At 51.5% G+C, this 15,842-nt stretch overlaps 2 protein-coding genes across 3 annotated transcripts in view; one reads left to right on the top strand and one right to left on the bottom strand.

The window, feature by feature from the left end:
* Positions 1 to 2,151, top strand: part of CELSR2 (cadherin EGF LAG seven-pass G-type receptor 2) — a 38,307-nt gene extending 36,156 nt beyond the window's left edge. The window contains 5 exon segments of the mRNA XM_006149555.1: positions 196 to 293; positions 396 to 584; positions 718 to 888; positions 1,018 to 1,249; positions 1,555 to 2,151. Of these exon segments, the coding sequence (XP_006149617.1) occupies positions 196 to 293; positions 396 to 584; positions 718 to 888; positions 1,018 to 1,249; positions 1,555 to 1,582 (718 nt within the window). The 3' untranslated portion in view covers positions 1,583 to 2,151.
* A 5,121-nt stretch (positions 2,152 to 7,272) lies between these two features.
* On the bottom strand, positions 7,273 to 12,276 carry PSRC1 (proline and serine rich coiled-coil 1). 2 transcript variants are annotated; one of them, XM_006149519.3, is made up of 8 exons: positions 11,983 to 12,275; positions 11,573 to 11,622; positions 11,420 to 11,477; positions 10,546 to 10,987; positions 9,433 to 9,673; positions 9,097 to 9,345; positions 8,115 to 8,208; positions 7,273 to 7,906 (listed from the first exon to the last, which is right to left on the bottom strand). In XM_006149519.3, the coding sequence occupies exons 2-8, from the start codon at positions 11,589 to 11,591 to the stop codon at positions 7,903 to 7,905; spliced, it is 1,107 nt and encodes a 368-aa protein (XP_006149581.1). In that variant the 5' UTR covers positions 11,592 to 11,622; positions 11,983 to 12,275; the 3' UTR covers positions 7,273 to 7,902. The 2 variants fall into 2 exon arrangements, with proteins under 2 accessions (XP_006149581.1, XP_006149582.1); XM_006149520.2 differs by lacking the exon at positions 7,273 to 7,906 and having other exon boundaries at positions 8,111 to 8,208; positions 11,983 to 12,276.
* Positions 12,277 to 15,842: the final 3,566 nt, after the last annotated feature.

The raw sequence follows: 15,842 nt of genomic DNA on the forward strand, positions 1-15,842 counted from the left end.
GAGACGGGAGGGCCGAGGGGGGAGAGGACCTTGTATGCTGGGCCCGGGCCAGCCCACTGCCGTAGCACTTGCTGTGGCTGACGCGGTGGCAGCTGAATTGCGGCAGTAAGGGACACACGGCAGTAACCGGGGGTCCCAGGGGAGAAGAACGGGACACGGGCATGGGGCCGAGCTGACCCGTCCAGTGTGCTCTCGTCTCCTTAGGGAGGAGTCCACCCTGAACCCTGGCCAAGGGCCCCCTGGCCTCGGGGACCCAGGCAGCCTGTTCCTGGAAGGTCAAGCCCAGCAGCATGGTAAGGACGAGGATTCTGGCAGCCCCGGGGGGGCAGCTGCCTGGCTTTGCTAAGGGTGAGCGGAGTGGGCGGGCTGGCTGTGATCTCTCTCCAACCTCCCAGATCCTGACACAGACTCTGACAGCGACCTGTCTCTGGAAGATGACCAGAGTGGCTCCTATGCCTCCACCCACTCATCAGACAGCGAGGAGGAAGAGGCGGCGGCGGTGGCTGCCTTCCCTGGAGAGCAGGGCTGGGACAGCCTGCTGGGGCCTGGAGTGGAGAGACTGCCCCTGCACAGTACCCCCAAGGGTGGGCCAGCCGTGGGGCTGTGGCCTCTGGGGAGCAGTGGGAATGCAGGCCTGGGGTCCCTGGGAGGCTGAACTGGGTGGTGACTCTCCCACCTGCCTGCCCTCTGGGCCTCATCTGCTTTCTTCCCTGCCAGATGGGGGCCCAGGGCCTGGGAAGGCCCCCTGGCCAGGAGACTTTGGGACCACAGCAAAAGAGAGTGGTGGCATCGGGGCCCCTGAGGAGCGGCCGCGGGAGAACGGCGATGCTCTGAGTCGGGAGGGGTCCCTGGGCCCTCTTCCAGGGTCTTCTGCCCAACCTCACAAAGGTGAGTGGGTGCCCAGCAGCTGCACACGCCTGGGCAGCGCTGCACACCTCACTTCACCGTGTGGCTGTCCCTGGGACAGTCCCCTGGGCCTTGTACCTGCACCTCACAGCACCCGCCCTCCGGACACAGGCATCCTCAAGAAGAAGTGTCTGCCCACCATCAGTGAGAAGAGCAGCCTCCTGCGGCTCCCCCTGGAGCAGGGCCTGGGGTCTTCTCGGGGCTCCTCAGCCAGCGAGGGTAGCCGGGGGCCCCCTCCCCGCCCGCCGCCCCGGCAGAGTCTCCAGGAGCAACTGAACGGGGTCATGCCCATCGCCATGAGCATCAAGGCGGGCACCGTGGACGAGGACTCCTCAGGCTCCGAGTGAGTGAGGCTGTGAGGGCGGGACCCGGTGCAGCCCCGCAGAAGCTGGGCTGGGCCAGAGCTGCCCCCAGGCCTCCCGGCTATGCTGGTTGGCATCACAGGCCCAGTGGGCTGTGTGTCGTCCTGCAGGGCCCGTGGGGCGGGCCATCCCCTCTCAGGCTCGGCATCACAGGGCAAAGTGGGGGACGGTGGGGAGCTGGGGTTGCTTTTCTGTTTCCTCCTTCTGGTGAAAGCTTCTCACTGTCTCCTCTGCTCCAACTAACTCTGTCTGCCTTTTCTGCCACTTTCCTTTCCTGCCTCTCCAGATTTCTCTTCTTTAACTTCCTGCATTAACCCTGGGCCGCGGTTCCTACGCCCGAGGCTCCCCTCCTCTCCCCAGCGGCACTCATGCCCCACTCCTGTCTTGTGCTCTATCCTGCCCCGCTCCCCACCGCCTGCCCGCAGCAGCGACGAAACTTCCATCTGAGGAGCCTGGGCCTTGCCGGGAGGGGCGCCCACCCCACCTAAGGCGTCTAGTGCCAACTCCCTTCCCCGCCATCCCCCTCACTGCACTTTGGACCCCTGGGGCCAACATCTCCAAGACAAAGTTTTTCAGAAAAGAGGAAAAAAGAATTTAAAAAAGGATCTCCACTCTTCATGACTTCAGGGATTAATTTTTTTTATACGCTGGAAACTGATTCCCCTTTCCCTTCCCAAAGAGGATAGGACCTCCCAGGATGCTTCGGCCTCTCCTCAGTTTCCCATCTGCTGTGCCTCTGGGAGGAGAGGGGCTCTTGGGGGGCCTGCCCCTCAATTGCCATCACCAAAAGGAAAGGACAAAGCCACACGCACCCAGGGCAGCAGACCCTGCAGGCTGCACCCCCGGCAGGCCTCAGTCTGGCAAGGGGGTCAGGGCAGAGGGCGCCCCTCCCAGCCCGTGCTGCCTCTCCCAGGAACTGAAAAGCCCTGGCCGGCGAGGGGGCAGAAGCACTCCATGGCCCCCGGACCCCCAAATGCTGCATGAACACATTTTGAGGGAGCCTGTGCCCCCAGGTGGGGGCCGGCACCCCAGCCCCTCTCCTTTTCCTGGACTCCGGCCACGTGCCACAGCCCAGGTGTTTGCTCAGTTTGCTGACCCGAAAGTGCTTCATTTCTTCTGCCGACCCGCGCCCGGGGAGGCCAGTCATGTGTTAAGTTGCGCTTCTTTGCTGTGGTGTGGGTGGGACGGGGCGGAGTGCACGCAGTGCTGGCTCGGTGGCCCTGAGGGGCTCCAAGCGCAGTTTCATCTGGGTTCTGGTGCCCTCTCACTCACCCACCCCCCAAATCAGACAAACGCCACTTTGTCTGACCTGCTGTGGCCTGAGACATGTTGTATTTTTAACCCCTTCTGGGAATTGGCTCTCTTCTTCAAAGGACCAGGTCCTGCTCCTCTTTCTCCCCCATTCCGCCCCCAGCTCCCTGCGAAGAGAGAGTTAATATATATTTTTATTTATTTGCTTTTTGTGTTGGGATGGGCTCGTGTCCGGTCCCAGGGGTCTGATGTGGCCATCGCGGGTTGGGTGTGTACCCAGCAGCCCTGGCTCGGGGGCCTACAGCCCTTCCCCTGCCCCAGGCTGCCATCTCCCCTCCTCCCCTCCCCTTCCTCAGTTTTGCCAACTGCTGTTCACTGGAGTCACCATGTACGCTAAGCATGTATTCAGACTTTCACTGACTTTCCTTCTGAAGCAGGTGGCCAGAAAGAGGCTCTGGGCAGGAGAAAATGTTCCTGTTTCCCATTCGTAAGGCTGGCCCCTGGCTTCTCTGCCATGGATCCTCCCCTGCCCTCTTCCCTCGGCAATTCCTGCAAAGGGTTAAAAATTTAACTGGTTTTTACTACTGATGACTTGACTTAAAAAATTACAAAGATGCTGGATGCTAACTTGATACTAACCATCAGATTGTACAGTTCGATCGTTACTTGTAAATATGATAGAGTTTCGTTGTTGTTGTTTTCTTTTCCATTCCCCATACTCTGAATAAACTAGTTCTGTGCGGGAAAGGTGCTGTCATCCTGCGCTTCCCTGTGTGACAGGCGCCCTGTCCTCCCAGAGGCAGCCTGCATGCATTTCAGAATGTGTGTGCACACACGAGAGACAGAGAGGCACTCTCCAAAGGGCTCAGTCATGCCATGACCCCTTTCCTGCAGCCCTCTAGGTCACCAGGATCCCGGGCGTGTCCAGTGTTTTCAGACCATCTGGGCCAGGGACTCGAATGAGCATGTGGTTTCCAGCTCCGCATTCTGCATGCTCCCAGGTGCGCCACAGAGCCTGGGCCTCGGGACCACTGTGTGTTTTCTCCCACCAGAAAATGCAACGATTACCAAGCGTGCGCTCTGCGATGTGGCTTCTCATCCCAATTTTGTGTTTGTCAAGGGCCCGGCCAAGCTGGAAAGGGAGTTAACCTGGGAACAATTTAGTAAGAACACAAACCCTAGATCCAGACTGAGTGACTGAATCTCTCTGAACCTTAGTTTCTCTGCCTGCAAAATGAGGATGGTGATGATGGCATCCACACTGAGGTTTTATGAGGATTACAGGAGTTAACACGTGCAGCGTGCTTAGAACAGTTCACAGTGGCCTGGGACTGATAAACGCTGACTTTCCTTATTGCTCCTGGGTAGGGGTAGAAGCCTGCTCAGGCCACAAGGAAGGAGGTGGGCAGGTGGCTGAACTAGAAAGGCAGCTGCAACAGGTGGGACTCCTCCCTGACTGGCGTGGCCTCCAGAAAGTGCAGCTCAAGCAGCTTTGGAGTGGGAGGTGGGAGCAGGGAACGGAATCCAGCCCAAAAAAGGGTGAGAACATGCCTTGCCCCTCACCAGCCACTAGATGGCAACAGACCTCAGGCCTGCCTCTAATGACCCACCGGAGGCAGGGCCCACACCCAGTACTTGAAAGCACGCCACCTGCTGGCCGTACTACGTGGGTTCCCTAAGTTTGCTGACCTTCTGTAGAGCTGGAAGTCGCCAACCGGCCCTGCTCACTAGACACAGTGCAGGACAAAGCTAGGAAACACACTGGAGATTTTCTCGCCTTATGCTAAATGTCTCCAGAGCCAAACACTTGGTATTTGTCTCCACGGTCTTCCTACATCCATTCCAGGAATCCCAGAATATGTGGTTAGGGAAAATGGTGAAAATGCTTGATTTTTTTTCTTTCTTTTTTTTTGGAGAGGTTTTTGCTATAGGGCGCATGTGCTTGCCACACAGACAGAGCAAAGACAGAGAGACAGAAAGCGAGAAATCACCCCCCAGGGGGGATGGTCACGCCGCAATCCCTTCTCCTCCATTCTCGGGATCTTGGGCACACACGCACACGCGCCTGGTGTGAGTTTAAGCTGCCGGGTCCAGGACTTGAGCCGCAGTCGACTACATGAGAGTCCAGAGACGTAGCCATTACACTAACTGCTGGTCCCAAAATGCCTGATTTTTTAAGATTTTTTGCTACAGGGCTCGTGTGCTTGCTGGAAAGACAGAGACAGAAAGTGAGAAGGCCATCCTGCAATCCCTTCTCTTCCATTCTCCCCTCAGGATTCTGGGTAAGCATGCATGCCTTGTGTGAGTTTTAAGCCACCAGGTCTGAGACTCGAACCATGAGTGACCATGTGGGAGTCCAGCAACATAACCATTATGCCATCTGCTGGTCACACATTTCCCTTTTGGATTTTTCAGGGGGCCTCTGTAAACATCCAAAAGTTACTTTGAGGTTAAAGAACTTAATTGAGAATTTGATTTGGGGGAAACCTCGTCAGAGATAGCTAAAAGCTTAAATATTTGACTTACTATTGACTGTCAACAGAAAATGAAAGTTAAATTGTTTTCCAAGCACATTAGGGTTTCCTTCAGTCATTCAGAATTCATAAATCCAAGGTGTTCTGGAAGCATGGTGTTTCTGCTGTTTCGTAACGCACAGGCACGACCAGGGCACCAGCTGGAGTTCCATTTCCCTTTGCCCAGTTGCCAATGCCCTCGAGTCATGACCCGGCCTTTGTGACACAGTTGGTAGTGTACTAGACTGTAGCGTTAAACACCACATGCTAACTACAGTTCAAGTCCCTGGCTGAGAATCCCGTCTGCTGGAGGACTGCAGGAAGGGGACTGCAGCATGACCGAGCCCTTTGGAGGGTGCATGCATTTGTGCACTATCATTAAAATGCCCATGAGGTCCCTCCGCGGGGGTGTGGTGACAGTGCACTGCTCTATTGTGCTGGATCCACCAGAGACCAGGTTCGTTCCTGGGTCAGCCTATACACCCAGGCATGTGCACACACCCGCGATCCTGGCAGGCTGGGAAGACTGGGGGAGGGCTGTGATGTGAGACTCTGCTGAGAGTGTTTGTTTGTTCTGTCTCTCTCTCATAAATTAAACTAAAACCAAAAAACAAAAAAGAGCTCCACTAGGAATTGAGTTGGTTCTGGTTATGAGTCAAAGGTTATAAAAAAAAGGGAGACCCTAAGCTGAGTCTGTTGCATCTTCATCATTCATTCTATAGATACTCACCATCTTGCATTCAAATATGAGGACTTCAAAACTTCATGGAAAATGGAATTAAAGTATGAATTTAGGGCCAGCGGGTGGCATGGAGGTTAAGGCGCTGGATCCCACACGGCCAACTGTGCAGTTCGAGTGCTGGACCCAGTAGCTTGAGAATCACATTGAGGGGAACCAGCAGTTAGCGTAATGGCTATGTCGCTGGACTCCCATGTAGTTGACCATGGTTCGCGTCCCGGACCCGGTGGCTTAAAACTCACGCCGGGCGCGTGTGCGTGCGTGCCCAAGATCCCAAGAGGACAATGGAGGAGAAGGGATTGCGGCGTGACCATCCCCCCTGGGGGGTGATTTCTCGCTTTCTGTCTCTATGTCTCTCTCTCTGTCTGGCGAGCGCATGCGCCCTATAGCGAAAACCTCTCCAAAAAAAAAAGAATCACATTGAGTACATGTACATGTGCACCCCAAATCCTGAGAGGAGACTGAAGGAGAAGGTGCTGCAGCACGGCCATCTCTTCTGGGGTTGATTTCGATTTCTCACTTCTGTCTCTCTGGCAAGTACTCGTACCTTACAGGAAAAACTAAAAGTATGAGTTTATCCTAGTGTAAAAAATTCTGAAACCCATGCAGTTTTCTCATAATATGCACTTGCCATGAACTTTTTTTAAAAAAGAATTTTAATTAATTAATTTTAATTTGACCAGAGAGACAGAATGAGAAAGACAGAATATGAAAAAGCAAACCTCCAGGTCTGAGATTTGAACTGTGGTTGACCATGTGGGAGTCCAGCGTCTTAACCACCACACCACCTGCCAGCCTCAAAGGCTTATATATTTTTCAGCCTAACTGAATGAAATGTCCTCCACACACAAGTCACAACAATAGGGTGCTGCAGAGGTTTACACACCCTGATACTGGCCCACGTCTAGTGGGAGGTAACAGAATGTGGTCAACTCTAATGACGTAAGGTGCAATGTGACAAAGGGTTCTAGTAAACACTACAAAGGACCAGAAAGAACATTCAAGTTTAGGATATAAACAACCATTTACTTAGATCCTGGCTTGGCTTCACATGTTGTGAATGAAACTATTCTTAACTTTGGATCGGCCCTTGACTTAGTAGTTAAGAGTCAGATCCCAAATGGTCAACTGTGACTTGAATCCTGGCTCCAGTGGCTTGAAAAACACACTGGGTACATGTGCCTGTGTGCCTAAAATCCTAACGGGATAGAGAAATGAAGGAGAAGGGAATTGGAGTGTGCCCACAACCCATCGTGTGGTACTTTCTGGCTCCCTCTCATTCTCTGTCTCTGGAGCGCACACGTGCCCTCTGGCAATTGAAAAAGAATTTTAAAAACCTGCTCTTTGATCTGGACCTTCTAATAATATATGAATCCCAGAAAGAGGGAGTCTCTTCCCACCTAATGCCAACAAGGGGGGTAGCCACATCGGATGAGCTGGACTTCAAGGCCTGAGCGCCTGTTCAGGCCTCTGCATGGGAAGCTCATCAGGGCTCACACACTGGAATTACACAGAACTTTATTCCACATTTGTTAGAAACTGGAACAGGATCTACTTTTAGATACACAGAGAATATAAAAATACATCCACTTTTAGAAAAATGCAGTCTGATGGAGTAAGCTTATCATAAACTGGCCTGTTAGGAGTCACAGAATACACAGGAAGCAAATTCTAGAAACCAGGTGCCGGCCTCTGTGTCTCCAAACAGGCCCGAGTCCAGCAGAGGTTATGATTCCGGAAGACCTCTCCTTAGAGCAGAGAGGGTAGCTGCAGAGGCCATTCACATGTAAATGTCCAGTGAACCAGTGCCTGGGAAGAAGATCAAACTCCAGCTGACCACAGGAGTGGGGGTAGATGAGGACAACACTCCCCTGCATTGCTCATTTTCTGTTTGCTAATTTCACTGCTGAGAGGTGACCTCTTTTTCCCTAATTTTTTTTCAACTCAAGAGAGTTTGAAACTCCTCCAGCTCAACCCTAATCCACCCCATCTCCCATGGTCTCTCCTCAGGGTACCAGCCCTGGTGGCATCTTCTCCTCCTGTCCCCAGGCCAGGACCTGCTGGTAGAGGCGTGTCCAGGCAGTGACTGTAGTGGTTTGCTACTGAATTCTTCCTTGCTGTCCTTTCCTCTTTACCTAAAGAGACAGAAAGAAGAACTGCTTTATACCATCTTTCTTCCGCAAGCTCGTTTATCACTAAACAGTTCAAGCTCCTGAGGGTAGGAAGAGATGGGACCCTGCCCCACCGCAGTCCTGGCTCCAGGTCCCCTCCTTATCCTCATCTTTCCACACAGAATGCAGGGCCCACGTGGAGGCCTGGGGGTAGGAAATAGGCTAGTCTTACCTGGTAGGTCCCGGGACAGCGACTTTCCTGGAGGGCTGCAGACTGCCACGCGTGGTACCGGGGACAGGAAGATTTAGTCGTTGGGAAACAGGAACTTGACGGGGGTTAACAAAAAAATAAGTGAGTGGAAAATTTAACTGAGCTTCTCAAAAAGAAATACCACATGAAGGCAGATGAACCTGGGATTAGCCCTGTGCCTCAAGTTAAAAACCAGTAGGTCTTTGGAAATCAAGGTTCAGGTTCTTATTTATTTATTTATTTATTTATTTATTTAGAGAGGTTTTTGCTATAGGGCACGTGCGCTCATCAGACGGAGAGAGACATACAGACAGAAAGCGAGAAATCACCCCCCCAGGGGGGATGGTCACGCCGCAATCCCTTCTCCTCCATTCTCCTCTCAAGATCTTGGGCACACACGCACACGCGCCCGGCGTGAGTTCTAAGTCACCGGGCCCGGGACGTGAACTGCGGTCAACTACGTGGGAGTCCAGAGACATAGCCATTACGCTAACTGCTAGTTCCCCCAAGGCTCAGGTTCTTTACCCAGCCCTACATGCACTCCTTAAACTGATCTCCCCACCTTCATATAGAATTATAAGGAAATGGCAAAAGTGGTCGTGGTTGCCGGCTCTGAGAAGGGGAGGTCAGGATAGGTGAGAGTAGGTATTCTTCCTGATTCCCTTTTTTTTTTTGGGGGGGGTACACTATGGCAGATTTTTGCCATAGTGTACATATGGTTGCCAGAGACAGAAAGAGGGGAAGTGAGAAATCACCTCCAAGGAGGATGGCCACATCACAATCCTTTCTCCTCCATTCTCTTATCAGGATTTTGGGCACTCATGCACATGTATCCAGCGTGTTTTTCAAGCCTCCAGGTCTGAGACTCGAACAGAGTTAGCTATGAGGGATCCAGCTCCTTAACCACCATACCACCCAATGGCCCTCTTCCTGATTTATTACCCTTATATTCACTTTCCCTCACCTCTGTTCCCTGCAGCACCTGGTCTTGGAAGCCCTTTTCGAGTCGACAGGGTATCTAGAGGCAGGGCCCCCTTGTTGGGTGGGATATTCCGGTTGGCAAGAGGCAGGCGGCTGGCAGGCCTAGAGGTGGCTGAGGGAACGGGCAGTCGACTAGAAGATTTAGCAGCTGCTCCCTGGGGCCGAGACAGGCGTTGAGAGTTGCTGGTAGAAGGCTGTGGGGCCAGGACTGGTCGGAGAGAGGTAGGTGGGCCTGATGGAGAGGAGTAGAGAAATTTCAGGGGAAATTCCACATCCTACCTACTCCTTCACCCCAGCTTTGCTACCCATGTCTTCTCACTTGCTTTTGCTCCCCCACTGGGTCTAGCTCTCCCTCGGATTGGAGGAGTCGATCTTGGAGGAGTTGATCGGATTGGAGGAGTTGATCTTGGGTGAGGTGATCGGATTGGAGGACTTGATGTTGGGTGAGTTGATCTTGGAGGAGTTGCTCTTGGAGGAGTTGATCTTGGAGGAGTTGATCGGGCAAGAGGAGAAGATGCTGGGTTTTTGGATGCGGGGAACAGATGGCAAGAAGGAGACTCCTGAAACACAAAGACAGGAAAAAAATTACTAGAAGGGAGAAATGATCTGTTTTGTGTCTTAAGACATTTCTTAAGGGATTAAGAAATAGAGGTGGAGAGCTGTCTATAGCTCAGTAAGGAAGGGCAGAAGTTAGCTGCCAATATCACCATCACTGCAGGTTGAGCATCTCTAATCCGAAAATCCAGAGTGCTCCAAAATCTAAAAATTTTTAAGCACTAACGTGGTGCCACAAGTGGAAAATTACCTACTTGACCTTACATGGTCATAGTCAAAACACTGCAATACAAAATAGCTTACAGAAAATTACCTTTAGGCTATGCATGTAAGGAATATGTGAAACACAAATGAATTTTATGTTTAGACTTGGGTCCTGTACCCAAGGTAGCTTATTACAAACATGCAAATATTCTAAAACCCAAAACCTGCAACACCTCTGGTCCCAAGCATTTCAGATAAGGTATACTCAACCTTATACCAATATACCAATATCCTTTACTGAGGATTTATTACAGACATTATAGAGCTTACACACTGACACTGTGCTAAGTGTATTACTTAGGGTATCTCATTCAATTCCAATAATTCTAGAGGCAAAATTACTGTTACCATCTTTCAAAAGAATATTTATTTAATTTCATTTGTTATTATTATTTTTTAATTTGACCAGAGAGAGAAAGGGAAAGCAAGAAAGCAAGCCTCCAGGTCTGGGACTTGAACCATGGTCAACCATGTGGGAGTCCAGCACCTTAACCACCATGCCGCCTGCCAGCTCCACTATTCCCACGTTAACAATGAGGAAACCACTCTACATCTGTACTGAGTCACGCACTGTATCTGGGAGTACACATCCAACGTGATTCTCTAAACTTACCCTCTTCATAATGGAGGGCCTCTTTCCAGATGTTGTCCGGAGAGCCTTGACTGACCCCTTCCTATCACTGCTGTGGAGTCGAGGTGTCAAGCTGCTTGGGGAGGGGGTGCTCCGAGTGAAAGAGCTCACAGTAGGCAGCAGGTCTCGGACAGGACTGTCCTTCAGCACAAAGGTCTCCCGCCGAGGGCTGGGTTTCACTCTGCGAGGTCCCAGGCCCTCACCTGTACTCTCTCGCTCTTGTAGCGCACACTGCTCCAGCCGAGCTGCTAGCCGGTTGGCTTCATCAAGGATCTCCTCCAGCTTCTCTGGGCTGAGGGGACCTAAGCTGAACCTCACGCCCTGGGGAGCAGGGGCCATTGCATTTGGGTCACTTCGGTGGGAGAGGCCGCGTCGGAGTGGCTTCTCTGGCGTCGCCAACACTGCTATGTCTTCCTCCTCACGACTGAGACAGAAAAGAAACCAGGCACCATGCCCCACAAAAGACAGCAGGAGACTGCGGGGGGAGACTGGGCAAAACCTCCGCAGCAGAGCCAGGGACACAGCCCCAAACCCTGGTGCCCATGCTGGCTGTGGATGCGATACCAGGTTCTATGAGGCCCAATAGGCCTCTAATATTTACTAACACTGCAAGTGATGCCAAGATGAAGATGGAGCAAATCCATTTACCCTTAACAGTCTGAAATCTCGCTCCAGCTCCCCACCTCCATGCAACAACAGTGTCCTAGAGCCCAGTCAACTAGCCACCAGTAAGTCAAGTGCACCAGAATCTCATGAATTACCAACCCAGGCCACAGAGGCCAGTAATTCAACAGTAAGGGGTTAGTGGCAAAGAACTGCTGCTGGAGAAAAATAAGGGGAATAGAGAGGCTGGTACCTGTCAGATGGTGACAGCCCTCCAAAGTCCAAGGTCTCATCCACAATAAACTTTACATCTAAGGGGGAAAGAAGAATGAATGCTTGTCATTGTCCCTGATCCAGCTCTCAATCCAATGGCAGGACCTCATTCTTCCCTCCGGAATTTCCTTACCTTCCTCCAAATCCTCCATGTCCAAACAGCAGGAGCAGCTTGGAGCTGAACTGGAGAGAAAACATACCATTCCTCAGGTATCCATCCTGCCCAAGGCCCCCCGCTAGACTCAGAGTGAAAGCCAGGGGGGATGGTCACGCTGTTGGTAAGTCAAGTGCCCAGGAGTAGCACCTACTCCTGTAACTACCCGTCACGTCCAGGGGCAGATGCGCAGAGCTACCCCTGCATTTCCATTCCTCCCTCCCCAGACTGCCCTCCCGCCCCCTTGCACCAGGGCTTCCCCTCATCTTACTCCCCGCTCCTATCCTCTGGGATCTTCCTCTCCCCAAGTCCCCTTTCCATTCCACTAGGACTACACCCACACCACACCTCCAGCCCACCCTCAGTTTCCACTTCCCGCTCCGCCTTACCTTCCACGCGAGCTTTTCTCCCGCAACCTAGTCCCGGGAATCAGCTCCGAGGGGGCGGGGCTCCTTTCAAATCTCTGAGGCTCCACCCACTCCTACCGCACGCGCGCCAGGATTGGCGGATCCTGAGGAGGCGAGGTTGCGGCGGGCAGCGGCCGGAAGTTTGCAGGTAGGGATCGGACGGAGGGGGAAGAGCAGGTTCTCAAAAGACTCCATCCGGGAAGACGGGAGCTGGAGGGCGGGTTGAGGCCGAGTGCGCACGCGTGTCTGGAAGACGGTCTTTCCACTCCCCGGAGCTGAACAGAGCTGAGCACGGCGGGGGCGTGGCCTCGCGGAGGCGCGAGAGGGAAAGGGCCAATGAATGTGGGCGTGGCGCCCCGCCCCACCCCGTCCTTCCCGCCCCCTCCACCTCTAGCGGGGCTGCAGAACCCGAAGTGTACTGGCCGTTTGCTCGGCGACCTGCGGGCCCAGGGCACGGCTGGGCCACCTAACATAAAGCTGACGCTCTGCCAGGGAAAATGCGTTTCCGTGGATGCATTCAATGTGCAAGCGCCGCATTTGCCAGGCGTCTTCAGTTGTGAATTTTCCACGTTAAGGTAGCACCGAAACACATTTTAGGTATATTGAGGTTCTCTTCGAAGTACACTTTTCATTGCCTTTTTAAGCAAAAACTTTGGGAACCGGAGGAAGCCAGTGTATAAAGAAAACAACGGGCTTTCATACAGAAAGATTTGACTTCACATTCAGTTGTGACTCCACTTACAAGGAGGTCAGGATTGAGTGTATTTGCTCTCTTTGCGCCTCTCCACATATTTGTTAAACAAGGATCATGATCCTGATCCTGCTCGCAATTACAGTGTTAGGAGGATAATTATGAATATCAAGTTTTATACCCTTTCCCTTAGGGGAGTTTGACAGGGTGTTTGCAACTAGCTGCTTCGGAATTGAAAGCTATGTTTGCTTAAGCCTGCTTATTAAGGATGTCCTCTTGTTTCTAAATGTTGCCTGTAAGTAGGCTGGGCTACCCGTCAAAGAGCCTCTTAGAAATGTTCCAGAAATTTCAAGGGAAAAGGCCTTTGAGAATGGCTGAGGAGCTTTTCTGCAAATGAAAAGCCCCAGGAGTCCTCAGAGCGTATGACCATTATTTGGGCCCTTTGTAGGCGTTTTTTACTCCCTAGTTTTTAGCTGTGAAGTTGTGGTGAGATGTGAGGTCTGACTGCAATAACTGCCATTGGAAACAAAGGAGCCTTAGAATTAAGTGGGGTGAAAAGGGAAAAGGTTGGGAGGCCTAGAACTTGCACATTTTTGTGAGGAAGAGCTGATAGGAAGAGAGAGCTTCTCTCTACTGGTGAAGATGGATTTTTTTTTTTAGAATTATTTTATTATTATTTTTAAATTTTGCTACAGAGCACGTGCATTTACCAGAGAGAGACTGAGAGAGAGAGATGAAAAGAAAGCAAGCGGGCCACCAGGTCCGGAACTTGATGAGCAGTTGGCCACAGAGTCCAGTGCCTTAACCACTTTGCCACACGCTGGCCCCCGGGAAGATGGAATTTTAGTTGCTTGCAAGATTCAAGGTCTGTGAAAGATGGGAAAATCAGTAGCTTTCCCTCTCTCCAGGCAAGCAGTGACAGAGGAAAGACCAGACAGAAGCAGCTGTTAATTAACTGCATTCTTCCTTCAGGAGCAGCCTAAGTAGAGGAACTGACTGTTCTTCACCCACCCTTAGGTGAGTGTGCAATTTTAGCACATCGCAAGTTAGCATCTCCTAGGGAAACTCATCTGCAGTGCTCTATCATCAAATTATGATTTCAAAAGCGATTGCAGTACGGGGGGTGGGGAGGGGGAAGCAATGGAACTATTAATACTTTCTCCTCCAACAGAGTAACAGCAAAGCCAGAGAGTACAGATTTCAAGAATACGAATTCTTGAGAACCAGCAGTTAGTGTAATGGCTGTGTCGCTGGACTCCCACGTAGTCGATCGCGGTTCGCGTCCCGGACCCGGTGGCTTAAAGCTCACGCCGGGCACGTGTGCGTGCGTGCCCAAGATCCCGAGAGGAGAATGGAGGAGAAGGGATTGCGGCGTGACCATCCCCCCTGGGGAGTGATTTCTCGCTTTCTGTCTCTCTGTCTCTCTCTGTCTGTCTAGCGAGCGCACGCGCCCTGTAGTGAAAACCTCTCCAAAAAAAAAAAAAGAATATGAATTCTTTACTAAGCACAAGGCCACTAATTCCCGCCCCAATTCCAAGCGTTTACAATTTTGGATAAATAGGGCAGGCTCTGTGGCTGGTGGTTAAGACAGCCAAATTCCACCCTGATCCAGTGGTTGGAGTCCCAGACCCTGTGGCTTGAGGACATGCCTGGTGCATGTCCAAAAATCCCAAAAGAAGGGAGAGATGAAGGAGAAGAGCTTGTGGCATGACCATTTCTCGGGGGGAGGGGGGTGCTTTCTCCCTCTCTTTCTCTTTGTCTCTCCTCAGTGAGTACACATGTCCTTTGGCAAAATTTAAAAAAAGATTTTGGATAAATAATGAGTAAATTAATTAATAAAGAAATTATACCCCCTCCCAGGCATATGGTAGGCTTTAACTCAGAAGGTACTCCTTAAAAGTCAAGTGCATAAATGAAAAAGTTAAGGGTTCTGGTGCAGCTCTCCTTAAATGCGGAAGGATTAGCTGTGACTGTGTCTTGCTCAGTGTGGAGATTGTGTTCCTTTGCCATGAAGACTGAGAACATTTAAGGGCTGGCTCTTGAGTAATTCACCAAGTAGCAGAGGCAAGGGGCTGTGGGCTGAGGCTTGAGGTCTGCCGGGTCCTTAGGGCATCATTCCTGTGGTATTTCACCCCTTCCTGACCTAAGCCCTGCTTCAGCTGGAGGGAGGCCTCTTTGTCATTGTGTAAATGTGACTGGCACTGGCCTCTGATCCCTTCTCCCACATTCTCAGGAAAGCTTCCATAAATGCATTAGGCCCTACAAATGACTTTTGTGATTATATTCTCAGTTTCCCCAAGGGTGGGACATAACCAGTAACATTCTACGTGCATAAGAAGTTAATTTATGACATACAGTGGATGCCTGGTGGCGTGGGGGCTTAATTCTCCTGGAGCTCCAGGGAGAAGGGCTGGAATAGATACCTCACTTCAACTGAAAATAGGCCCCTGGTCTGAACAGAAAAGCTCTTCCCACTCTTAGGCAAATCACATTCCCTTCCTCCTCAAAACCTTGCTTAATATTTATTGCCTTCTGGAAATATTTTCTTTCTTAAGCCCAGGATTCTAACCTAGACTTCCTACAGTGGGGTTCACTGGGTAAGAGAGGTGAGAGGAAGTAGGGAGGTACAGACTCCGACAGGCCTGCTTCAGATCCTGGCCTCTGCTGCTTACCAGCTGCCCGACTTGGGACAGTTTATGAGCTTCAACTCCCTCATTTGTAAAATGAGGATTAAGACAGATGAAACATTTAGTTCCGTGCCTGAAGTATTTAAATGATCTATTATTGGGTAATAAACCAAAATACAGTGGCTTGCAACCACAACAACCGTTCATTGGCTCATGATTTTATAATTTGGGCAGGGCTCTACAAGTCTGACTTGTCTGTACTCCACAAGTTGTTGACTGGGCTTGACTGGGGCTCGAGGGTCCATGGTGGCCATGTGTCTAGGTCGAGGTACTGGCTGTCGGCTGGGATGCTTGGTTGTCCTCCATGTGGCCTCTCATCACTCAGTAATCTAGCTTGCAATTCATAACATGGGAGCTGACTTTTCAGAGCAAAAACCGGAATCTACTAGCACTCTAGACCCAGAACTGTCACACTCTCTCCTCTGATACGTTCTTACCGTCAAAGCAAGCCACATGGTTCAAGG

Source organism: Tupaia chinensis, unplaced genomic scaffold (assembly GCF_000334495.1).
Source record: "Tupaia chinensis unplaced genomic scaffold, TupChi_1.0 Scaffold000270_1, whole genome shotgun sequence".
NCBI lineage: Eukaryota > Metazoa > Chordata > Mammalia > Scandentia > Tupaiidae > Tupaia > Tupaia belangeri.

Coding starts and splice junctions, on each gene's coding strand:
- PSRC1 (XM_006149519.3), bottom strand. Junction 9,674..10,545: donor GGCCCTCCATTATGAAGAGG/GTAAGTTTAGAG, acceptor TTTGTGTTTCAG/GAGTCTCCTTCTTGCCATCT. Junction 9,346..9,432: donor CAGTGGGGGAGCAAAAGCAA/GTGAGAAGACAT, acceptor CCTCTCCATCAG/GCCCACCTACCTCTCTCCGA.